We start from the raw sequence: 25878 nt of genomic DNA on the forward strand, positions 1-25878 counted from the left end.
TTCAGTGTTAGATAGCCCATTTATCTAGAAAATCGAGTACTGCGCGCACGATGTGCACAGCCTAGGAGCACTGTTCGGAAGTTACAATATCCTCGTGTGACATCGGCTTTATTTTACCCAGGTACGGGAAGTCATTCCCTCGGAAAGCGAGTAAAACCAGGTTAAACGGGTAAAAGCGAAATACTACGCACTGATAAATTACGAAATCTCAGAAACTATAAACTCATACAAACTTGAAGGGAGGTAGGTTCTTTATAGAGGGAAGACATGCATTAAGGAAGGATTTTACCAAAATCTATTATTTATGGGGTTGAACGGGGGTTGATAGAAGTCCTGGGGCCCGATTCTCCTAAGTTAATAATGTCAAAATCGAATAGAAATCGAATCGCAATATGATCGTAATAGCAGTTTTAACCATATCGGGCATTCTGCTACTAATAAAAGACCAATCGTCTTCGATTGACATTTGATTGGTGTGCGATTGGTCTGCTATTTTGGTGATTTTGGTCTATACGGTAGTTTGCTGTACAATCATTTTGCAATCGTAAATCATTTGCAGACAAAATTATTCATTATTGAACGACAGAAAAGGATAAAAACGTTTATTTCAAAGAAAAAATAGCGGAATGCCACATACGCTTCAATTGTAATCGAGTCGGGATTGGATATCAGTCGAATCGAGTCGAACGTGAATCGTATGACGCTTAAGTAAAATTAGGAGAATCGGGTCCCTGTTTTAGAATTAAAATTTTAGAATATACATACATAGGGTAGTTTTGGACGTTGTAACGACGTTAATTCAAAACTACCGTTTGAACTTAAAATTAATAAGTCAAGTTAAGGACGAACATCTAAATAAGCAAAAGCGGCAAAAGGGTAATGTTTGGACCACTGGTATCTGTCTACAGCCTGGCCAGCGGGTGACACCCTCATGGTCCACGTGGGTAGCGGGGGCACGGAGGAGAAAAGACTAGCGGAGATGCCCTAACGAAAAATCTCCTAACAAAGCAGCGCGCCAAAATTCGGGTGAGCGGGGGACGAGGAACGTTACTAGCTCCACCCGTGCTCCACCCTTATACGCCTTTTATGGGAAGCCACCCATTTTTTGTAAATCCATCTAGCGTGGAATAGGATGATTAAAATCTAACCCTAAACTAACATCGACCACTAGTGACATACTCAAAAGTAAAGTAAATACTCAAAATTAATCATCATCATCATCATCATTCATTAAAATCTAACCCTAAACTAACATCGACCACTAGTGCCATACTCAAAAGTAAAGTAAATACTCAAAATTAATAATTCTTTTAAAATAGTAATTCAATTAGAAAGTTTAAAGAAGTATTCATTTGAAATGAACGAAGAAAAAGAGAGAGATAAAAAAGTTAGAAAATTAATTGTTATATAAGTATTATTTTGTGCAGAGAACTTGCCCCACAACAATTTATTTACTCCTCCAGAAATGAAATAGGTATCTAGGAACCATTAAACGGAGACTCGATGAAAAATCATTTTTATTCACCACGGGTCTAAAATACCCCCATGGTGTAATTTAAGTATCAACTTATGGCATTGTGTTAGTTCGTCTACTAGCCACTATGGCATCACAAGCACGAAAATTCGTTCTATTTGTTCTAGAACCGTGCTGCGATGACTGTTGTTATTTTCGATGTTGCCACATTACGAAATTCACCAAGAAAAATGGGAATTAAAATTATAGGGACAGTGTTTATCAAATTAGAGTTTTCACAACTGTATCATAACGGCGCATCCACTAAATAAGTAGCAGACTTTATGTGAGTCGGATGTTGCTCTGAGTAAAGGTACATTCAAAAAGTATGTACGGCAAGAGAGATATACCTATGTAAAACATTGCTGATCTATTCTAATATTATAAAGAGGAAAACTTTGTTTGTTTGTTTGGTTGTAATGGATAAACTCAAAAACTACGGGACCGATTTTATATATTCTTTCACCATTAGAAAGCTATATTATCTGCAAGTAACATAGGCTATATTTTATCCCGGTGCGGGCAGTAGCTCCCACGGTACGCGGGTGAAACCGCGGGAAAACGGCTAGTGATGAATATAAATAAATATACACAGTTAGAGTTATGATTAATTTTAAGATAATTGCAGCTTTTTTAAATAAGACCTTTTTTAAGAATGGGTGATTGCATTTTCGATGTCTGGTAGCACTTAATTTTGTAACGGGTCTCTCTGTCTTGATGAACACAATTTTACTTCAAATATACGTAAGTCGACTACTTACCGAAAGATGGTGTTTTTATAATATTCAATTTTCATGATAATATATCATATGTTTTGGTTTGTAAATAATCTATAAAAAAACTTGTAGGATGCAAGGAAAAATGAAGCTGCTTTTTAAGGCAAAAATTGGTACCAATAATATACATTGATACAAGATTGATACGAAAAACAAATTCACTTAGAGGTTCTAGAAATGCAGCTATTCGACGACAGATGTCTCTAGCAAAAAATATGTTTTAAAGCTAAAATATTACTTACACGTGAAATGTTATCCTATGGTATGTTTGAGTTTGGATCCTGAGCAATTTCTACAATTAATGATAGCGCATTTCATCGTTTTAATCGAGTAACAAATAAAATCTGTTGAAATTGTGGTAAAAATACAACCATGACAAGATGTCAGTTTGATGTAAAGGACGGTATATGGGCGGTGTCCAGCCACGCCTGCCGTGACGTAGTCGTGACGTATTTGACCTACCTGAAGGCGCGTGACCTACCTGCGTTAGGGCATCTCCGCTAGTCTTTTCTCCTTCGTGAGCGGGGGTAATTACAGATGGACTGGCATTTTATATGTAAGTATAATAAAAGATTTACAATTACAGTATAATAATAATATATTAATTTAATTATGTATGTACTGCTTATCAGGAAAATACATGAGAGTAATCTTTTTGTCTTTCTGTGGGAATAATAAGATTGAAGTTCAATGTACCGACTCCCCTATCGACTGCTGTCACCAATTGGTGCGCGTCAAATTCTAAACTATATACAGGTGATGTTCTTCTTTGCGTAAAATACATCTGGAAAGAATAACAAATAATATAATTGATTAATACCTCAGAATTGGTCAGTAGCCAGCAAGTCTGACACCAGTCTAACCAAGGGGTATTGGGTTGCCCGGGCAACTGAGTTGAGGAGGTCAGATAGGCAGTCGCTTCTTGTAAAGCACTGGTACTCAGCTGAATCCGGTTAGACTGGAAGCCGACCCCAACATGATTGGGAAAAGGCTCGGAGGATGATGATGATGATAATTGATTAATACCTAAACCCACGGAGTAAGGAAGGAAAAGCGGAGATGCCATAATGCAAGTAGGTCAGGCTCGTTTTCTAGGTCAAATACGTACGTCGGGCATAACCAAACGATCAGTTACGAGTGAACGAACGAAGCGGTTGGATTCCTCGAGACATCTGTCAACGATTTTTGGTATTATAAAAAATGCGAGTTCCACAGAGGCGTACAAGAGCGGAGACAGTAACGTTCCTCGTCCCCCGCACACCCGCATTTTGGCGCGCTACTTTTTAGTAGATTTTCCGTTTGGCATCTCCACTAGTCATTTTGTTCTCCATGTCTAAACTAATTTTATTATTCAGCTTAGTATATCATACATGCTATTTTAAGGTGGGTAAATGACCAACCTGAACATGATTATTTTGATTGCGTGAATCAAATAACACGCAACGTGAATATTCCGCCGATCCCACTACAATAGCATTATGACCATCAGATTTCACACAATAAAGTGTTGATTGAAAAGGATCTCTTGTACTGTAGATCTGAAAATAAAATATTGTGTATTAGTGGAGTGCATCTCTTTTTACACCCACTATCTATAAACATATAGAAACTTAACACAATAAATATGAGAAAGTGCCCTCTGCCCAGTCTTATTAGAATCTAATAACACTATCTAATAAATAGGTAAGTAGTGCAAACCTGTGTTAAGAGCTCTAGATTTTTCTAGTTTTTTAATATTAATAATTAAAAGAAGTTTTTAATAAAATACATATAAAATAGACTATACCATTTCTTTCGTCCTTATATCAATCATTTCCAGCAAGCCTGAGTGAGTGACATATACTATAGTGTTTTCATCATGCCACTGTATGTCACGCACTGCTTGTTTGAGGTTATTTGTAGCATCTGCCGTTACCAGGAATCTGGGGCTGGAATAATACATACTTTTATTTTAAAACTAATAACTAAACTTCTATAATGTTAATATAATCTTCTATAATAAACTATAAATAAACTTTTTTTACACTACAAATGTGATTTTGTATCAAATTTTAAAAATATGTCAACAAAATGTATCCTTACCTACTGACATCAAGTACTAGGGGCTTACTATTTCCATTGAGACCTATCGCTAGTTTATCTGCCCCATTATTTAGAGCCATGCATTTTGTGCCAGCATTTTTATACACAGATATATTTAGTACATCTGAAATTAAATAATTCTGATTTAATTAACATGTGAATTAGCCAGGCTTTGAAATAAGGTGGTATATGTAAAATAGAAAGACATACTCAAATCACTGCCTTTATGAATGAATGTTTTGTTTTCACTATTGTCTTTTCTTAAACTGCAGAATTGTATACTAGCACACTGAGTGGATCCTGTTATAAGCATCAATTGATTTCTCCCGTCTATTAGCTCAACTGCAGAGACTTCCACATTGCCATTATCGTGACAGTCTTGTATGTGGTACTGTAGCCATGGCCTCCTTCTTATATTGTTTACTTTGTATATTGCTGTACAGCCATCTCTGAAATATGAGATGTATTTTTCATTAAGCTCATAAAATAGTAATGAAATAGTAATAAAATAGTAAAGTAATGGTATCTCATTACTAATTTAATTGAATGTATGCTGATATTATACAAAAGGGCCAACCTATGTATTTGAAAGGAATTAATGTAGGCAAATATTTATAATGGAATGACTTTTTGTCTGTATCCTAAAGGCTCTGATAAGACATAATTAATTTTAAAAATAAATTAAACAATATGGGGATGTAAGTGGAATTGTGGGTATATGGTGTTATACAAACCTGTTACCGCAAACCATAAAATTATTCCGCAATACAAATCGAGAAATGTCATTGGTTCTCACATCACTCCTCTTTATCTTGGGCACCTCTAATTTCCATAGATCCTCTTTATAATTCAGTGTTCCGTATTTATTTGTTGCGTATGAATAAAGTTCCGACCCCATTGATACCACTAAAACTTCTGAGTTGGGAAATATTAACCATGGCATGTAGTTGGTGTAGTGGTGAACTATCATCTGTGGAAAGAAATATTTAATTGTATAGTAAGATTTGTATACAACATTGAACTTATTTACATCAGTCTAGGATAAACATATTTGTCTTTACCTTAGTTTTGTAAAAGCCTTTGCACCAGTTATGGGAAGTTCTGCATCGATTATACCATAATTCTTGTGCTGAACTGAAATATATTAAATACTTAAATATATTAAATATTTATTTATTTACATGTATGTGTCTAACATAGTAGTATCTACTGTTGGCATTATTATCAAGAATGTACTTATAAGAGTTATGAATCCCTAGATTACCTGCGGTTTAAGATCATCAATTTGTTTCGGAAATGGGGTCTCCAAATTGTATTATCATGTTTGATCAGATTATGGAACGTCTTACAAGTCAACAATACATTGCGAAGATCTGATAATGTTAACTTCTTAAATATATTAACTAAAACATCGATGGGCAACAACAATATATTATCAGTCGACATTGTACTTGTATCTGTTTACAGACTGTTATTGTTTATTTATTTATAGAGTCATTTTTCCAGATCAGCTGGGACACCAGACCTCAAAACAGACCCCAATTGCAGCATACATGACCACTACATGACATTGACATTGACACAAGTGACTACTGACTAAAATGTCAAAAACTATACACGAAACACAAACAGACAAAAAATAGTGCCACTTGTTTTTTTTCGAAATTCTACTGCTTACAAAATACATTAAGACTACTAATACAATCAGAATGTACATAATCGAAGCAGAGAATATATTATCGTGGTAGTGAGGTCTAAGGTAGTGTGAGTACTGAGGAGGAAACGGGATCTATATTTAATCAGTCAGGCCAGAAGACGGAGGCTGGAAATCGCTTGCGCTATCTTCAATCAGTTTTGGCTTTCTAAGTTTAATGGTGGTTAATTTAGTGCTTAGTGGTGCAAGAAGGTCCATTGTGCAATTTCCATCTTCTACACCTATTTTAAAAATCCCCGTCTATGCCTGAAAGTGACAGCAGGATAGAAATATATCTTAATTTCGAGTGTGAAAGAGATGGAACATGCTAACATGAATGGCAGAATGAATAGGCAAAGGCAATAGAGTAACGTTAAATTAACAACAATTTCCTTTCGAAGGGTCAAGAAAATAATTAAAACCAAACGTAGCAAAATTAAATGTGATATTGTAATTTGTTTACAGTTTGTGTTTATTTTTGATTAGTTCGTTAAGGGAAAATTGATTACGTTAACGCGCAATCTGATGGATTCGTGGCTTTCAAATTGATTTGTTATTGTCTCAACTAAAACGATGTCAAACTAAACCATTGTTCTATGCCTGCACTGCAGAAGTGGCCGTGGCCGTTATGGATTTATTTAAGGGTACGTATTAGCCGTTATTTGAGCACTAGTAGCTTTATGAGTAGAGTACCTAAGTAGTTGAGCACAGGAGTGACTTGTCTGTAACAATCCTTTGACGCGATTACGTCGAACTCTATCAAGGCCGTCCTGCGCCGTACCTGGCACGCGATACTGAGTTCAGAGTTAGAATCACTGCGGAGTGGTGTGCATTAGTGTTCAGTCAGTGGGTGGATCCCAATATCATAATATTTTTATCGCGAGTTGACTAGTGGCTGATTGCGAGGCACTTTATCAAACAATTGCTTACAGACCGCCACAGACAGTTGTAGCCAGTTTGTTTCGATCTTTGTCATCACTAGCCGCATTTATGTTCGAAATTGCGATTTACGGATTAAGCTAATGTAGCAACCAAAGCCTTGGTGAATACTATGGTGTTATTATTTGTGTTATAAGTGTTTCTAATAAGAATTTAAAAGTAAGTTTTGTGGGTGATTTTTTGCATAACTTATTTACCATTTTATGTGTTAGTGAATTGTTAAGCTCTATGAGTCATTTCTTGCTAGAATCTGCAAACAAGTTATATGGGGTTTTTTGCCTTAATGTGTTTTAATAACTGGTGTTTCAGTGCAATTTAAGATTTCTCAACTTGTTTAGAAACATCACCAGTAGGATTAAAATCTGTTGAAATAGAGTTTATACTGAGGGGGAGTTGATATAAACAGGTCTCAATAATTTTAATAAATTACAATTTTAATAATGTTAAAATAATAAAGCACCATTGCTAGTCAAGGCTAAATAATTATGAATTATTCACAGATTAGTTATAATATTATTTAAGTCTCTTGTGACTCCAACAAATTGTGTTCCATGTATTTTCATCAGAGAATTAGTCTGGGTGTCTATAACATTATTGTTTGTTGACAGACATGAAAGGCCCAACTCGGCCAGCTCCAGGCGTCCCTGGCATGGCAAACAGATACTCCCCTGTTACAAACTGGGACAACGACCCCTTTGGTGCAGATGTTTTTGAGCCATCACCACATTTCACACAGAAAAAGAAACCGCCACCTCGTCCACCACCACCAAAGGTTGCCAAACAACCGGATGTTCCTGCTAAACCTTCACATTTTATAAGGAAGCCAACAGTTCTCTCTTCCCTATTATCTCGTAAATCTAAAGTAGTAGTGAATCAAAATATTTATACTGCCCAACCAAGTGCAACAGATACAAACAGTGAAGTGGACACTCATAAAATGTTCCCAAAATGTGAGCCAAAGAATGTGCAAACGGGTGCTTTGATAGATCTGTCGTCACCTCCCAGTTCACCCACGTTCACCACCAGGTCCAGCAGTGATGGTCTCAGTGTGGACAGCTTTGGTTCTGATGCCACTACGTCTACCAACCACCATAACGCTCATAATGGAGGCAATGCCTCTCAAGCTGAGAGTGGTTTTGAGGATGATTTTGATCTATTTCTGAACACGAGGAAACCGGTGCATAAAGAGGATACAATGGATGATTTTACTGCTGTGGATCCATTTTCTCCGCAGCCAGCAGTCACCAAACCTCCTCTGAAGAAGAAGCCTACATTGGTAAAGGATAATATTTATGAGGTTGCAAGTAACTTTACGAGTCACGTATCGGCTCCGATCCTGAAGGGGCCAACCATAATAAGGGCGAAGCCAGCCAGGCCGAAGCCGCCGGATAACTCGGCCTTGCTGAAGACTACGTTTGGAAACAGTTTCCCAGTGACCACGATGACTGTGAATACCACCACGCCTATACAGAAAGTCTCTAATGGATTTGGCGACAGTTTCGTAAGTACCTTACGTCTCCTTGATTTCTCTTTTCCGTAAATAGTAATGAATTCGGTAAATTTTTTGTATTGTTATTTAACGCTATTGGGATTGGAGATTTAGCATAGTCTTAGTATATTGTTACGCCAGTATTATTATTAAATCAAAGTATAATTTTGAAGGTTGTCTGCCTATGAATCGCTGGTCCAATCACAAATTCAAAATGGATGGATTCCTTACTAATATTTGCAGCTAAAAGCTACAGGACAAGGTTTTATGTAATTATGCAAAATGAATGAGCACACTTCTGCTCTAACTCCTGACGAATCATTTACTGATATGATACTGCACAATCATAATCTACTGTTAGTCATTGTTAATCACTTAAATACCGGAAGAATTTGATATAAATTTAAGCATGAATGCTTAGCTTTTGGTAGTTCAAAGTCTAAAATTCCCAAAAATACGTTAGAACAAAGAAATATTAGGCAGGTATCAGGTCGCGGCACTCAAGATCTCAATGAGCGCTAAGCATGCATGCTATTTGTGATCATGACCGTACCATTAATTAAGGTGCTTTAAAATTTGTGCACGATAATTATCAAAACGTCCGTGAGCCGTTGTTTTAATTGTGAGTTTTCATTAAAACGATATAAAAACAAATTATGTTGTAATTTACGTATCTAATCATATCTATTGGTATCGGTGGTGTACATGGCATTCATAATGTCATTAACTTCTTTCCGGTGACTAATGTGTATCACCTTAGAATGCCCGCCCACGTCCGATAAATCTATGACCGATTTATTGTAGGAGAAAAATAGAGCACTGATAGCAATAGTGGTAGTCAGAACGTCCTCCAAAAATCGGTCCGATTATTATCTGTCCTACAAAAACGAATCCGAATGTATAGGTTGGGCTGTAAGAATAAACAATTGGAATTTGTACCAGCAAATAATATTTATCTGGTTTATAGAATCTGTATGCGATTCTTTACAATATCTACAATACCTACATGCTCCTTAGATAACCAAAACATACATGTTTTATCAATAGATGTATTTATTAAACGACATCCTGATTCTATAAGGTATGCTCTTTGATGATTCACACTTTCGATGACTGTGGAAATTTCGTCGCTTTTGAATGCCTTATTTTCGCATTAAAATAATCAATAAAAAACATGGCACTTAAACATCTCACGTTCTGTTATCACCTATAGATTTGACTAAGGAAAAAGATAATGTCTATTATAGAAAATAGAATTTGTGAATTCTATTTTGGTATCGTTGTGTGAAACAAGATTTAACGCTATCTTAATTTGTAGTACTAGTTTCCGCCTATGGTTTCTACCGCTTTCCGTTAGAATTATGTATTTCCCATTCTAGAATAAAATACAATCTTTGTCATTCACAGATGACGTTGCTTTCTATTGGTAAAATAATTTTCAGACTCAGTTTCCAGATCCAGAGATTATCCCCTAAAAAGTCACGAACTCGCAAAAATTGCCTCTTATAATATTTCTTTAAGATGTTATATGTAGACGAAGAATTATTATATTATTCTTAAACAACTTATAGAAACTGTTGATATCATACATCTTTTACCATTTATCTTGATAGAAGTAGCATGAGATAATGTTTTATCTAGAATATTGCAGCACATACACTATTACGCAATGATGATTATATGAAACGCGTCAGAAGTTGTTATTATGATTACTAAACAAACGTTTTACTTAAGATCTATAAAAACATTTAGTAAATCACCTATTAGCAGGTTTAAAAACAAGCGCATTGAATACACGAGGCGTTCTATCTCGCTAATATTTGTGAATCACGCGGGTTTTAACCAAGACTAAACATTTTGGTTGCTTAGGTACAGTTTTCCGGCAGATTTTTTGTCTACCTCAGTATTTAATTAACTTATTACTCTGAAGAACATACATTGCCTTCTTAAAATATTACTGAGTTATATTTGCCAGTTTATAATGGCGATAACCTTCAACAACTTTAAATATTGCTCCATATACAGAAGCGTTAAAATTCATGTTAAAATCACATCCGAGGCAAATATGCTACATATAATTTTGACACACAACGCTTTTATGACTTGACCGAGCTATTTTTGCGATTTGGTGCAGGAAACGAAGTCGCTCGGGTGGGACGATGAAGAATGTTCTCCAGAGAGAGAACCCTCGCCGCCTATGCCGACCATCCCCCCGCCTCCGCCCCCAGCTGACGCTGACGAAGACCTGACTTCGTGGCCAGCTGACATTCCTGACTTCGCGCCTGATCAACTTGCCAACAGTGATGAAGATGAGGAGCCTTACGCCATTGCTCTTTTCGACTACTTCACTGATCATCCAGACGATTTATGCTTTTCGGTAAGTCTGTTCAAGATGATTTACATAAATATTTATTACGTCGGATTTACTGAGTTGTTAGTTCTTACATTATTATCATAGGATTGTATGCAAACGGCTTTAGATATCGCTGACTTAGATATCTAGAAGACTCGCGAAAGCAATTTGCTAAATATTAGGTGATTTTACTTTGTTTACATCCCGTGGCATGACGCCAAAACACCTGAGTATTTTTAGAAATTGTTTTGTTGCTGTAAGTATCGCGTCGTTTGGTTTAAAATTCTGTATTTACGAAACAAGTTTAAGGTCGATCTATCAATATTTGTGTTTATACGGGAAATTGTTAACAATTAGTAATGTCCAGGCGACTCAAGAATGTTTTACCGGTGAAAAATAACTGTTGCAAGTAAATACGTCATTTGTTTTAACTATGTTCTCTGTAAAACTACTTATCATTCACGTCAGATCTGCAAGCTAAACTCAAACAATGTTTGCCGATATGGACAGCTGATAGAACTTATTGCAACCAATAACCATTACACATATAAATATTTAGAAATAATTCCTAAATATTTTCTAGTTTTCTGGATGGATTCTTTGAAACACGGCATTCTGTTTTAGAAAACTATTAAAATAATTTTATTATACCTAATTACTTGTTAACAAACAGCTAATAATTTAGCTATCCTTTTGTCCACTTGTTTACCCAATTAGAAGAGATAAATCAATAAGTTACCGATTTGCATTACAATTACAACGACAGCTAAAATGACAAACATTCTAGAAAAAGATGCTCTCTACTAATTTAATGATCACGTACACGTGTGCAATCGTTGCGAAAACGTGAAATTTACACAATTTCATACTGTTTCTTTTTTTAATATTAAATCTAAACAAACTGGAACGATATGTGCGCAGTACGAAGTATCAAACGAAACGTTAACACTGCTATTTTGCTGAGCTGGGGATCAGAGTTCCGGTACTAATTTAAGATAAAACTGTACAGTCCCACTATAAGATCATATCAAACGTATGTCCAGTTTGTAAGGAAATCGCAACCAATGTACCTTTGTGCCTGATATGGAAAAACTACGTGACATTAATCTCCATTTGTATGTCTTTGTTCCTCGACTAGATTATAAACTCTTTGACTAGATAACGACGATAAAGTAGTCTGTTGCGTAGATCTTAAGGGTTACTTATAAATGTAGAAGACAAGTAATTAAAGTGATATCTTGGCGAGACACGTTAAGGTGGGATTTCACCGGCAAGCTGAACTATGCGGCACCGTGACGTATCACAGTTGAGAAGCCCAGTACGAGATCAGCATAAGATTTTTGCAAACTAATGTGCTCCACGTCTTTTTGTTGGAATCCCACCTTAAAGTTCGCTGTGCACTACTTTCGAATTCATACAAGTTGCGTATACATAGTATGAACTGTAGGAGTGGTTTACTGCTAGAAAAATCGTTAGGCAACCGTGGAGGGCGTCAATGTGGCCTTTATTATATTTTCCAGAAATGAAAGAATAGTTATTCCGTTAAAGTTACGTTAGTATAGGTAATTGTGTAAGTGATATAGCAATAGCTATGGTTTTATCATGCAGTTGCTTCACGTATTTGAATGTGGAATGGGTTAATGTCCATGTAAACATAGTTCTGTGCCGTTTATTTCTGTTTGGGCGTTGTAATGTTGCAAACATGATGCTCTAGCTATCTTTTGAGCTATTCGAAAATTTGTTATTCTATTTCCATAACCCAGAAACTGATTTTGATTCCATCACGATGAGTTGACGTGACGTAGTTTATTGCGTCGAAGAATCAATGAATGAAGGTTTGCTATGTGAATAATAAATAGTTGAACACAAAAGCCTGTGTAACAGATATGTGTCGCTTAAGATAACCATTTGCTTTGTAGCCGATGTTTAGAATTCAAAGGCGGGAGTCTATAGATGTTACGAGTGCGCACAATGCTAGCCAATTGTTCAAATTTGCGGCGATAATATTTATTGGTTGTTTTTCCGCATTAGCATGTGCATTGCCTTTCCACATTGGAACACATGTACCTAGTGACGTCAGCCGACGCACAATGAACCGCGGTATCCGTTACGTGAAAAACGTGGTTGGTCGCCGGACCGCGTAACTCGCTTTCCGGGAATTCGTTGTTTGGGGCGTATAGCGTGTCTGTTTTAAACAATTATTGTTTATTATTATATTTTGAAATCACATGCGTGTTGGCAATTTTATTGATAAAATGTTTTGCATTGAGCGCCGCATTATCACTTTGACAGGAACTCGTTATCATCGCAACTTCCCTGTAATATCGAGATCGTGTCATAATTACGGTTTTATTAACATCATTATTTTAATGGAATCTCGACACAACACATATTTTAACATCACTCGATTCGGTTGTACAAAGAATGTTTACTATTGTTAACAGATTTGTCATCACGTGTATTCAATAAATTCGCCAGACGATTCAGCAGATAGACTACCTACGTCAGTACCGCGCGAAGCCACATGCCGTATGGAAAAATCCAATTAAACCAATTTAGTATATTAAACTGTACCGTAACCGACAAACGTGTATTTAGCAAAACATCCACTCGGCAACAACGTGGACGTAGAATTAAGCAATGTAGGTTAATGTCAGTCTCATAGAAATCGAGATATACGATTTTAGGCTGTTATTTAACGGCTGAACAAGATGACATCCTAGTGATATATGCTAATGTTTATAACATTATTTACTAACGAAACCGCCTGTTTTGCCTGTCTTTCATATTAAGTATTGCTATCGTCTTGAAACATGGAGCACCCAATATAGTTCGGTAGAGAGAACGGTCATGGTGTAATCTTACCATAATTGCCACGCAGTCAACGGATGGGTGGTTGCAATGTATTGTTAGAAGCGACTCTCAAAGGGTACAGAAGTTTCTTTTTTATTTATCCAGAAAAGTAAACAACAAGACTCGTTACAAATATTTATTTGATTTAGCCTTATTGAAACATATCACAAAATTAAAGTCTGGGGTTTTTTTAGGAAAGACCGTATGATAAGTGCTTGCGGTAGTGGTATTATGGGATGACTTATGAAGGCTCAAAGGTCAACCGACATTACTACTATTAATATACTTAGTTACTGATGTATTATATCAATATATTGTGAACGCTACCATTATTCTCAGCTCCTCTCCTTTTAACCTTTATTGAAAGATCCGGTTCGATGAACATCTATAAAAAGTAACTTAACTGAATAAGTATTGGATTTCCAGATAGGTATTTTAAAATTTCGCATGTTTACAAATAAAATCGACGGCAATAAAAAAACTTCGCATTTCCGAGACATTAATAAGATAACACGAGGACACAAATTATCTCTTTTTGTTATGATTATACTTCGGAACGTCGCAAAAACTGTAACGGTCGTGGGATTAAAGACTTAACAAGCTTTGTTTGTGTACCTAATATTCTGTGATAAGATATAAATTAGATAATTAATGTGTATCCTCTTACATACTATATAGGTGTGACTAACACACTTCAAACATTTAGGAACTATGTAGCAAAACTCGAGATAAGATACTTTAGATAACGGTTCCATTAATAACTCGTTTGTTTATTAAAACAAGAATAAGATTGGTTCGAAGACATTCTGCGCGCAAAAAACAACAAAAAATATTTGTTGTTTTTTAGTATTTGACGTAAATAATGCATATGGGTTTAAGTAAATCCCTAGATTCCTTATTGTTTTCAATCCTAACTTATCGTTCGGCCATCGTCACGAAGCGTCGCTCAGGGGCCCGATTCTCCTAATTTTACTTAAGCAACATACGATTCACGTTCGACTCGATTCGACTGATATCCAATCCCGACTCGATTACGATTGAAACGTATGTGGCATTCCGCTATTTTTTCTTTGAAATAAACGTTTTTATCCTTTTCTGTCATTCAATAATGAATCATTTTGTCTGCAAATGATTTACGATTGCAAAATGATTGTACAGCAAACTACCGTATTGACCAAAATCACCAAAATAGCAGACCAATCGCACACCAATCAAATGTCAATCGAATACGATTGGTCTTAGCAGAATGCCTGATATGGTTAAAACTGCTATTGCGATCGTATTGCGATTCGATTTCTATTCGATTTTGACATTATTAACTTAGGAGAATCGGGCCCCTGATTATACAGGGAAAGTTAATTAAATCAATACCTACCGATGTCTTTAACCTGCACAATGCAGTTCTCAAGTGATTGTACCAATGACAAACACGCAACGTTTCGTAATTATGATGATTAGCGAATCAGAACGGGTCACGAGTTCAGTTATTATAAATCTTGAAACAATCCGCACGAAGCTAGAACTAAATAATTAATGAGGAATAATGATGACAGAGGTTACTACGCTCCGCTACTCTAGAAGGTCGGATCCTTAATGTACTATCGCGTGTCTACCATCTTATTGGGTCACTAATTGCGCCAGTACGCACGATCAATTGGATTTCATCCTTTGATACCGATTGAGCATACCTTGGACAAGACAGTCGTTAATTATGTAAAATATATAACTGCGTTGCCACCAATATCAGCGTCCACTTAAGTGCGCTCAGTTCACATAGTTTTTATTATTTTCTGTTGTTTGTTTGCTTCTTGTGAACAACTTGTTGACGTCATAGGTTGTGACGCGTGTTGGCAATGTCTGTTTTCCAACGCACGCACTTGGAGGTCTTTAAAGTCAAAGCAAGAAGAATAAAGGACAATTATTTCAATATCGTGTGAAAAATCGACGCTATAATGTCTATTCAGAAATGAGGCTACAATAGATAACTGCGCAGTTCAATGTCTCAATGACTGTAATTGTTATTTCCAGGCCAACTCGAAGATAAAGCTGATTCGGCGAGTGGACCAAGAATGGCTGTGTGGCAGTTTGAGGAATGGCGCCCAGGGTCTGTTTCCTTCCAACTACGTGGAGATCAAGATACCGCTGCCGAACGAGAGCGCGCCGCCGCCGCCGCTGATCGCCGTCGCCACGGCGCTGTACGACTTCGAAGCCGTGCAGCCCGGAGACCTGAGCTTCCTCACCGGCGACACCATACAGGTCAGGTACAAGATCAACGACGAGTGGTACTTCGGCGAATGCAACGGCCTCAAAGGACAATTCCCCATTAACTATGTTCAAATGAGTTAAACAAGGAGTTCAATTGCGGCCCGTGTCGCTCCTCGTGCGGCTGAGATAAATTGCGAGTAACATGTGATACTGATACATCAAGACTGACGTCTACCATATTGTCGTGATGTCACTATTTTATACACGGTATTTACATATATGGCAAGACTACAGTCGATTTTTGATGGATTTGTTTTCCCTTGGTGCAATACTATTATTATGTAAAGGGTAACAACATCCGTCAGAGTTGTCGCCAATGAAATTAAAATAAACTTCCAAATACATCCGAGAATGAAGTGTGAGCCATGGATTTGTACAATTATAATGATTTATTTGCGTTTTCGCACTAATGTTGCCATAATAACGTAAGTGCCCGCTTTTGCTGTATTACCATTTCGGGCTTTTATGAAATTAATATATTGAGTAGTAACGTTCCCACGACTGAATGTAAATAATAAGAGCTTGTAAAATAACGTCCCTAAATTAGACAATGTAGATATTATTTGTAATGGTTGTGTAGTCTCTTTTCGATCTGATTATTTGTTTTAATTGATTTGATTATGATTCGTTGTTTTATTGTAAATCAAGATATCAGCAATGGTACCCGCAGTGCGAGCTAAAGTGCAATCAACTTATATTGCCAGAGATTGAACTAACACTAGTCGTGTAAACTTGATATTGCAATTCATCGTTGTTCTTGATATTATGCTGATGCAACGTAAAACAAACCCGTTTTGTTTATGAATGTATCTATTAGTTTATATTTAAAATTAAAAACATCGTAAAACCTAGTATTAAAAACTTATGTAGCCCACGGGCGTGAAATTACAGTATATACTTGTCTAGGAGATTCTTTTAGGTGTCAGTTTTGTACATTTTTTATTGTTTCTGTTTGTGTCATAATTTTAAGTGTATTATTTGAAGGGACCATAATGTTAAGTGCCTTGAGTATTTACTTATGTGTATATGATGAAGTAATTTATAACAAAATAAATCTAATAATTCCAATTATGTTTTTCGTTTCATTAAAAACTTACCTTGCTACCGTTAAATAGTCTGTGGATAGGATTAATTCTTTTCATATCGCGGGACCTCTTTTTCAAAGACAATATTGACTGACTGGCTGAGCCGAATAGTAGCGAAAGGCAAGTTTCCGAGATATGCCACATTTTGTAAGGCTTCAACTCTCTATAAAATCAGAAAATAGTATTGGGCTGTAAAAAAAGACGTATGTATTCATCACATTTAGTGAAGTTTATTATTATTTGAACAAAAATAATCTATAAGTTCTTAAAATATTTACAATTCCTTAAATTACAACTTACTGTCAACATACCCTGTTCGCTTTTCAACCGTTGCGTTCAACCACTATTAAATAACTAAAACGTGTGGTGGCAAGAGAACATTCCCAGCGATCTACGTTTCAATTTAAATCTTATAATTAGGGATAAGTGTAGCGATGATAAGTCATGTCGGCCCTGCGCGATACTCTCATTCACAACATGTTGAAAAGAGAAAAGAGGGCGGAATTCTCCTAACGTTACATAACTTTATATAAGCTAATCTTCTAATAACACAGTCCCAAACATTACCCTAGCATATAGTTTAGACTCGGCTCCACGATATTAACTGTCGCTACTGCTTCGTTCTATCTCCTACTGAACTAATGTGGACATTCAGGTACATAACACACATAAAGCAATATAAAGATACGCTTTAAAAAAATGATATAAACGAATATAATGAACGGAATACGAATGAACAATTGCGATGATTAGAATGAATTGAGGGAATAATGGCCACTGACCTATATCAATAAAGTTTGTTCAATAAATGTGAATAAAAATAGCGCTGACAAGAGCGCCACTTGGTATTGTTAAATGAATGTAACTATTCTCTTAAATTTACTCTGAATATATAGCTGTTATTCATGTGTCATGTATTATATAGTACACAAAGTGACACAGTAAAGTAAGTAGATATTAACATGTAGTCCTTTGGATGTGGGATGAATTTTGTGTATGCAGACACAATTTGAAATGTTTTTAGATTTAGTTTACTGAAATAGGTCAGCGTAAAAAAGAAACTAAAAAAACGTAATAAAATACACATGTTTTTGAGCATAAACCAATTTCCAATGACAGACTCCAGAGCGACAAATGCCAGCAAGAAACACTACACCAACTGATACTAAACAGTAATCTACGTTTATTTAGATAATTGTAAGTATAAAAGTGCTTCATAACATAAACATTCAGATATAAAGTATCTGAAGTAATGTCCTAGACGAAGTTTGTAGTAAGTTCATATAAAGATACAATTGTGTAAATTCGAGTATTGATGCAGTACAATTGCACATTGAACTAAACAGTTTCCATACATATCGCTAGCACTAGCACTTAGCCAATCATCTAAAATACTAGTTACAGTACTTATTATATCAGAAGTTCGATAACAATATTTTGCAGCTTTCAAAAGCTTCAAAAAATATATACACATTGCGATAACATTTGCAGTCTAAGCTTGCGATATAATGCAACACCTATACACATAAAGCATTTAATATTAGCACTTATTTGTCCGTGTTTATGTACCGTTTGCTTATATTTACAATAAACAGCACTATGTGAGGAACGACACCGCTATATGCCTCCCGCTGTTAAACTAACAAGTCGTGCGTACGCGACAGTAACAATGCCGCCATCTTGTGATTTCCGCGAAATTTTGACAATTTCTATTTGTTTTTTTACTGTTATGGATTGATTGGCTTGGCCTTGCAAATTGCTTGTTATTTGTAAATGACGTTGTTATTTATGATTTGTTTGTGTTATATTTACAGTTAAGTTAGTCTATGGCGCTCAAGTTGGAGAGCTTAGTCGGGCCTGTATATGGGTATTTTGGGGATGAATTCTATGAGAAGTACGTATTCCATCATGGAGGAGGAGTCGCAGTGCTGCTTCGTGAGTCGCCAGCGAAGCCCCAGCTTGTTGTACAGTCGACTGTTTTCCCATTCCAGCAATTTGTTCAGAGAGTGCTGCGTCTGAAATTAGAGAACATACAAAATTAAGATCTATGATGAATATTATGATACTGAAAAGTTTGCTTGAAAACTCAGGGATTACTGGACCGACTTAAAAATTATTTGACTGTAGATAGCCCAATTTATCGAGGAAGGATACAGGGTACATATGTATTTTACTCGCGAGACGCGGGTATCTAGTAATCTAGATATGTATAATTTAGCTTAGTGTTGACAAATTGTTAGAATCAACACTCCATCAAATTGATATAAAAGGTAGACTGGGAAAAAACGCCTAAGGCGTTAAGTCCGCCATTGTACAGAATTGAGCATAAAGTATTAAATAAATAAATAAATATAAAGCGTGGCTGATCGACAACATTATAGGCGTGAAAAACAACCTTATATAATACGCTACATTCTATAAGTTAATAAATAATATTATTCGAATATCGTGAAGGATTGAGCAGTCTCGTATATTATGTATGCTTTGACCAAGATGATATCAGTTCAAACATACATTATTTACTTACTTCGGAAATATGGCAAGAAAACTCACTTTGTACTAAATGTTCCCTCGTGGTTTCAATGTCACAGGAGAACTACTTACCCTACCCAGATAAAAAGTAGCCTAATGTCTCTCAGGCTCTAGACTATCAGTGTACTTAATCTCATTTAAAGCGGTTCAGTAGTTTTGGTGTGCAAGCTGGACAGGCAGTTACTTTCGCATATTTAATGTTATTAAAGATTTTCACAAGAAGAGAAGTAACTCTATTTGCAAAGCAGTATTCTTTTGTATGACATGAGTAAATGTGATCGTACAGAATACATACAATTAAAGATTTGTTTAATAGGTACAAAATACCTACGTATTTAATATAATTATCCTGTTTACGAGCAGGTATATATTTAATATAGGTGTAGGTACACGGAGATAATCTAATTATAAGTATGATCAGTAAACAATTGCAAATAATTAATATAAACAATTATAGATAGTTCAACTCAGATTTGCGCGCGGCCCTATGTGTGCGTCGGCTTGTAAATATACAACTTTCGTTCGTGTGACAGTGACGTGTTCTTATCGCTTTTTCTTATGGGTACAGTCGTTTACAAAAATGTCTAGTTCTTCACGGAGAAAATGTTTAAGGAGTCAGGTAGCGTTTCAAAAAATGAAACAACATTCAAAGCTTTTTATTATTACATTTTACAGTTTTTCATTATTTTCTCATACGTTTTTTCAAATTGACATTGACAGTACCTAAGAAATAAATGAGGTGAAATATCTAACATGAATTAAATACTTCTTACATATTTTCTAGCTCTGGGTACGAGGACAATAAATAAAAGTGTGGACTAAAAATGCAAAATTCATCATTTGATTTTTCAAGGAGCGATTCAGAATCATTATAAATAAATAAACATTAAATTACGTAATAACTGTTTTCTTTAAACAGCCGTAACCCCTAAATAACTGTATTTGTACCCGACTGTACCTCTTGTCACGCACACAAAGTCACTGTATATGTACAAGGGTTACCCACACATAAGGCCGCGCGCAAGACTGAGTTGAACTTACTATATTATATTATAGAATCGATACAAATTATTATAGGAAACAATGTTATATTATACCATTTAAAAAACCTTGTTCCCTTTTGTCTGTGTTAAAAAGAATAAAATATAAGTTGAATAACAAATATTATGTGTGCATATCTTGGATAGATAGGTCTATGTGCCCAAGTTTTAGTCTAGACTGTGTAAAGCGGTACTATAGAACCAAGTTCAACCAAGGTAGAAATCAAAATCTAGGCTCCGTCTAAAATCGTACATCTCGCATTTTTGGTTGAAATGGCAGTTCAATCCAAAAATGAGTTAGCCTTTTGACTGAATTGATTGATTGAATGGCCATTTTAGCCAGTTGGCTAAGATATAGACGAGCCATACAATAACTATTAGCCATAAAAAGGGTCTGGTTAAGTGTCAGGAGGCGGAGTGTTGTTAAATTTTAGTAAATGATTTTGGTATTTGGTCTGACAACCAATCTTACTAAGGGAATTTCCCCGGTATTGGGTTGTGGAGGTCAGATAGGCAGTCGCTCCGTAAAGCACTAGTTCTTAGCTGCATCCGATTAGACTGGAAGTGGACTTCACCACAGTTGGGAAAAGGCTAGGCAGATGATGTTTATAATTATAGTATTAATTTTACAGACGATTTCTACTATATCAAGATTGTAAGTGGTCAGTAAAATGTGTTCATAAATCAATAAGCCGCAGCTTGGATATGACACTGCGATAGTTAATTGTACGTTCGAAGTTGAAGGTTAAGGCGACACGACGTGAGGCTGTGTGCGTGCATGTTTATTTATCGGTGTGTATGTGTGTGTTTGTACGAATCATTAGAAATAGTTTACAGTTCTATTCTATGGCTATGTCATAGACGCTCAGATTAGGTCATAGTGTGAGAAAATTTTGAGGACAGAGGCATTATAATTTGGCTCGTATTTTTTAAACAATGGACGCTAGATAGCATTTGGATTATAGAACCACCGAGCCAGCTATGCCGTTGCCTAAAATAAGAGCTGGAATCTGGCAGCCATTTGGAGCAATCAATACCTAATCAGATTTGTGAAATTGAAACCTTGCGAAGTTATAAAGCAACGCGAAAGCAACTAATTCTGTCTGGCTTTCACGCCAGTTTTGTTTGTTCATAAATATGAACAAAATCTTAGTCTCAAAACTATTTAGTTGTAAAGAAAGGACATAGGCCAGTTTTTATTCGACTGCTAGAAATAGTCTCTTCGGGCCGCGAGAACAACCGCATGGCAACAGCTAATTAGCCATAGTTCACAAAAAGAATTCTTTTCACCTCTGCTTCAAGGAGTTTATGTCTTTGTTTAAGCTACCAAAACGTCCAACATACCCGTTTACTTAGACATATAACTGGCCAGAGAGAGCATCCTAAAGTGCAGCAGCAGCACACGCAGCCGCAGAACAGCCACTTGACGTTCACTGGCAAGGTCTTCTTCAGCACGCTGTTGATGCGAGCCACGGTTGCTTGGTACTCTTCAGGGGCCACCCGGGATTGCAGGCCTGATGGGAACTCCCCGTTGAAACGGTTGCTCAAACCGAAACTGAAATGAATTGATGAGTAGTTAAGTTAATTATCTTCTCTTATAAATAAAAATAAATTGCTGTTTGTTAGTCTGGCTAAAACTAGAGAATGGCTGGACCGATTTAGTTAATTTTGGTTTTAAAATGTTTGTACAGGTCCGGAAGGTTTAAACGATACGAAGTTCGCGGGATCAGCTAGTAAATTATAGATTTTGACCGGTTGCGGGAAATTATTCTCTTGGGATGTGGATGTAACTGTGTGGTGCACCTAGCATATATAGGAATTAAGATTTGTAATCTAGAATGGCAAGGTTTTTTAGATTTGAATTTTAAAGCTGCACGAAAATTTAAATTACTAACAAAGGTAGGTAATTTTCCCTATCATATTTTAACTGTTGTTCAGGATTCCCGGTAAATGTTGTCTCGTTTGTAACTAGATGGCGTTGCCACGTTCGAACTGTAATTTTATTATTGATAGAAAGCAGTTTATACTACTTTGACTTTAGTACCTCAAGATAACATAATTAATTAAATGGCTGTTAAAAAATGTAATGAAATAATGGATTGTGCACAATCACTCACAATCTTAATTGCTTATTGTTTTAATTAACAACCAAATAGTTTTAGTGTCAACAATAGTATCTATTGTAAAATTCACAAAATAATAAAAACAAACTATTATTTGTTCGATTGAATCTTACTCAGTGAGTCATGAAATATCTTTATGATATGTGTTGATACTGGCCATATTAGATTAAATGCACTGATAATTCAGCTGCAATAAATGAGTGACCAGCACTGACAATGTACCTATCAATTTTATAAATTAGTATCTTTAAATTGGAGCCTTCTAATATACTTTAATATTCTGTGAATATTTCAAATGTGTACCTTTATCAATATTAATAATGTCATGTTTGTTGTATGGGAGCCCCCATACAACAAACATAACATTACAGTACATTATTTTTGAAAATTTCAACATTTTTACTATCATGGTTCATGAGGTACAGCTTGATGACACACAGACCACAAAGGCTTAGTAATAGAGTCCCATTTTACTTACCGGGTATGGAACCCTAAAGAGAGTTTTGACAAGTTAAAGTAGCATGTTGCCTTGTATGATAATGATAGTTTTACCATTATTAACAAATAAGGGTATTTATACATTTGTGTATGTGAACACAACTTTACAAACAGATAAGTGACAATAACAAATAGTATTAATTGCAAAGACGTAAAACATTTATACACAAGTCATAATAATTATTAATTAATATAAATACAATACCTACTATATTGTGTGCTGTATATACTAGGTATGATTATACATAGTTGTCTTATAAAAAACGATTGCTAAACCACAAGCCACAAAGTAATGTTTCTTTTAGTTTTTAATTCATATTTAGTTTGTAGGTTTTTTATTGTCTTTTAACAAGGCTGTTATGTACTCAATCTTTATTATCTTTTGGCATTTTCTCACTTGGTAGTAATTAAATGATAATTTAAATAACTTATCTTTCATTGATTGTTGTGGTGGCCTAGTGGGTAAAGGACCAACCTCTCAAGTATGAGGGCGCGGGTTCGATCCCAGGTCAGGCAAGTACCAATGCAACTTTTCTAAGTTTGTATGTACTTTCTATGTATATCTTAGATACCATTGGCTGTGTTTCGGATGGCACGTTAAACTGTAGGTCCCGGCTGTCATTGAACATCCTTGGCAGTCATTACGGGTAGTCAGAAGCCAGTAAGTCTGACACCAGTCTAACCAAGGGGTATCGGGTTGCCCGGGTAACTGGGTTGAGGAGGTCAGATAGGCAGTCGCTTCTTGTAAAGCACTGGTTAATTCCGGTTAGACTGGAAGCCGACCCCAACATGATTGGGAAAAAGCTCAGAGGATGATGATGATCTTTCATTGAAAGATATTTTGACCATTATGATTCTACACTAGATAGTCCATATCCATATCTGACTCTTAGGGTCCATTTGACTCAATTGGACCCTAGGAGGTCATATAAACAGGTAAAATTAGTATGTATTAAAAACAATTCCTAAAAACAAAGTTTTATTTTTAACTCGTATTTGAAATAAAATGTCTTTAAAGCGACGCAGATGAGGAAAATTGTGTAACAACCTACATGAATAAATTTATACAGTGTTATGATAAGGTATTCTGAATGCATATTAAGCAAACACATAAATAATGGATGTTTCATCTCATATACATTTAAAATTAACACAAGGAACAGTACTCCTTTGTTATCTTTGTAAGTCTACAGTGTGAACATGCCTTTAGGCTAACAAAAACAATCACAAACAATGTTGACTGAGAACTTCTTGTACTGGTTTTCTTTATCTGTGTACATAAAGCTCTTTGTCCTGGCTGAGTAACTGACTCATCTGTGCCCATGTCTTGTGCTCAAAGAATATGAAACATAATTTGAATTATTTCTTACATAATATCCACTCTTCCAAGTTAAGCTGTTTATTTCTAAGTTTAAAGCCTTGTTTTATCAACTATTGTATATCCCGTTAAATGTGTATTACAATGTTGAATTTCAATGTATCAGGATGATTGGCAATAAAGAGAAATTACACCACTAGACAAGACATTTTTTACTGCAAAAAACTGGGTCATGGTTTTTTTCCAGTCTTATAATTTGTGTTTAATTACCTTGTTTGTACTTCATATAACTACTGTAGTTATTTATGAGTTTTCCCTTCACAAATACTATCATATAATGTAAGACATTCGAAATGCAAATGTTTCAAAAAGCTCAATCAAAACAAAATATGTTTTCTTACAAAAAAATACATTACAATGGAATTGAATCAGTAACACAATAGTAAACAAGATTATAAATAATGTAACAAGTAAATTAAACGTATAACACCATGAAATTTGGCGCTTGGTCAATATTATGCATAAAGAAATAGTCCTTCAATGCCACAGGTCGAGTGACAAAGAGTCGAGAATAACTTTCCAGCCCGCGGCCCACAGACCTGGCAGCCCCTAGATATTGAGTCACGGAGGAAGCACGGAGCCAACAGCTGATGTTATTAAACAGATATCTCAAGTAAAAGCTTACACTGTCATGTTCCCAGCCCCTCGAACCACGATCGGATCAGGCACAAGCGTCACATGTGTCTCCTCTATATTCTCCTCGAGTTCCGTCTCGTCAGGGTATATTGCATCAAAATCTGCCATTGTACTTAACACTAACTAAAAAATCAAGTCCGTATATTATAAACACATAACAAAGCACAGTGTTTGATGGATTTTACACATTCATGAAAAAAGGAATACAGAAAGTCAAAAGTGACGTTTCCTTTCATAAACAGAAATGCCAAATGTTGCCATAAATATTTTACTTGAAAGTATACCTGCGCTCGCTGCTGTTCATACAAAAATCTTGTGCTTGTTATTGTATCCGTATTATCTTTTAAACACATAACAAATTATGGCTTTTGTCACCTATTTTTATGATTGTTTTGGGAGATGTAAAATATATCTTCTACTACTAAGTGCGTAGTTATAGTACAATGGGGCTAGATGGCGCTGAGTACTTGTTTGTTGGAGCGCGATCGTGGTAATGGAGTTTATTCATGAAGACCAAAACTCTCCGTTCTGTGGTTTGGAATAAGAAAGGAACCCTTTGGTAGGAAGAGGTTCCAGAGGCGGATCTTCTGTGGGCATGCCAGCAATCCTAATTTACTTGTGAC

General features: G+C 35.8%; 3 protein-coding genes across 4 annotated transcripts; 1 reads left to right on the forward strand and 2 right to left on the reverse strand.

Annotated features, from left to right (window-relative positions):
* Positions 1 to 2869: 2869 nt before the first annotated feature.
* Positions 2870 to 5934, reverse strand: LOC124640552. Its single transcript, XM_047178346.1, has 8 exons — positions 5636 to 5934; positions 5433 to 5505; positions 5106 to 5341; positions 4582 to 4820; positions 4372 to 4495; positions 4076 to 4217; positions 3690 to 3827; positions 2870 to 3073 (listed from the first exon to the last, which is right to left on the reverse strand). Exons 1-8 carry the CDS (start codon positions 5815 to 5817, stop codon positions 2918 to 2920), a joined length of 1290 nt encoding a protein of 429 aa, XP_047034302.1. The 5' UTR covers positions 5818 to 5934; the 3' UTR covers positions 2870 to 2917.
* Positions 5935 to 6413: 479 nt separating this feature from the next.
* LOC124640551 (actin-binding protein) lies at positions 6414 to 17034 on the forward strand. 2 transcript variants are annotated; one of them, XM_047178343.1, is made up of 4 exons: positions 6414 to 6708; positions 7612 to 8504; positions 10627 to 10869; positions 15727 to 17034. In XM_047178343.1, exons 1-4 carry the CDS (start codon positions 6693 to 6695, stop codon positions 16042 to 16044), a joined length of 1470 nt encoding a protein of 489 aa, XP_047034299.1. In that variant the 5' UTR covers positions 6414 to 6692; the 3' UTR covers positions 16045 to 17034. The 2 variants fall into 2 exon arrangements, with proteins under 2 accessions (XP_047034299.1, XP_047034300.1); XM_047178344.1 differs by lacking the exon at positions 6414 to 6708 and adding an exon at positions 6863 to 7162.
* Positions 17035 to 17256: 222 nt separating this feature from the next.
* LOC124640553 (cysteine-rich hydrophobic domain-containing protein 2) lies at positions 17257 to 25493 on the reverse strand. Its single transcript, XM_047178347.1, has 3 exons — positions 25245 to 25493; positions 21965 to 22175; positions 17257 to 19063 (listed from the first exon to the last, which is right to left on the reverse strand). Exons 1-3 carry the CDS (start codon positions 25361 to 25363, stop codon positions 18896 to 18898), a joined length of 498 nt encoding a protein of 165 aa, XP_047034303.1. The 5' UTR covers positions 25364 to 25493; the 3' UTR covers positions 17257 to 18895.
* Positions 25494 to 25878: the final 385 nt, after the last annotated feature.

This window comes from Helicoverpa zea, chromosome 21 (assembly GCF_022581195.2).
Source record: "Helicoverpa zea isolate HzStark_Cry1AcR chromosome 21, ilHelZeax1.1, whole genome shotgun sequence".
NCBI lineage: Eukaryota > Metazoa > Arthropoda > Insecta > Lepidoptera > Noctuidae > Helicoverpa > Helicoverpa zea.

Excerpts from the sequence above, each read along its gene's own strand:
- LOC124640552 (XM_047178346.1), bottom strand. The coding sequence starts at position 5,817 with ATGTCGACTGATAATATATTGTTGTTGCCCATCGATGTTTTAGTTAAT. Across the intron at positions 4,218-4,371 it reads CTAGTACTTGATGTCAGTAG|CCCCAGATTCCTGGTAACGG; the intron begins GTAAGGATACAT and ends GTATTATTCCAG. Across the intron at positions 3,828-4,075 it reads ATATAAGGACGAAAGAAATG|ATCTACAGTACAAGAGATCC; the intron begins GTATAGTCTATT and ends TTTTATTTTCAG.
- LOC124640551 (XM_047178343.1), top strand. Across the intron at positions 8,505-10,626 it reads ATGGATTTGGCGACAGTTTC|GAAACGAAGTCGCTCGGGTG; the intron begins GTAAGTACCTTA and ends GATTTGGTGCAG. Across the intron at positions 10,870-15,726 it reads CAGACGATTTATGCTTTTCG|GCCAACTCGAAGATAAAGCT; the intron begins GTAAGTCTGTTC and ends TGTTATTTCCAG.
- LOC124640553 (XM_047178347.1), bottom strand. The coding sequence starts at position 25,363 with ATGGCAGATTTTGATGCAATATACCCTGACGAGACGGAACTCGAGGAG. Across the intron at positions 22,176-25,244 it reads GGGGCTGGGAACATGACAGT|TTTCGGTTTGAGCAACCGTT; the intron begins GTAAGCTTTTAC and ends AATTCATTTCAG. Across the intron at positions 19,064-21,964 it reads TTATATGTCTAAGTAAACGG|ACGCAGCACTCTCTGAACAA; the intron begins GTATGTTGGACG and ends CTCTAATTTCAG.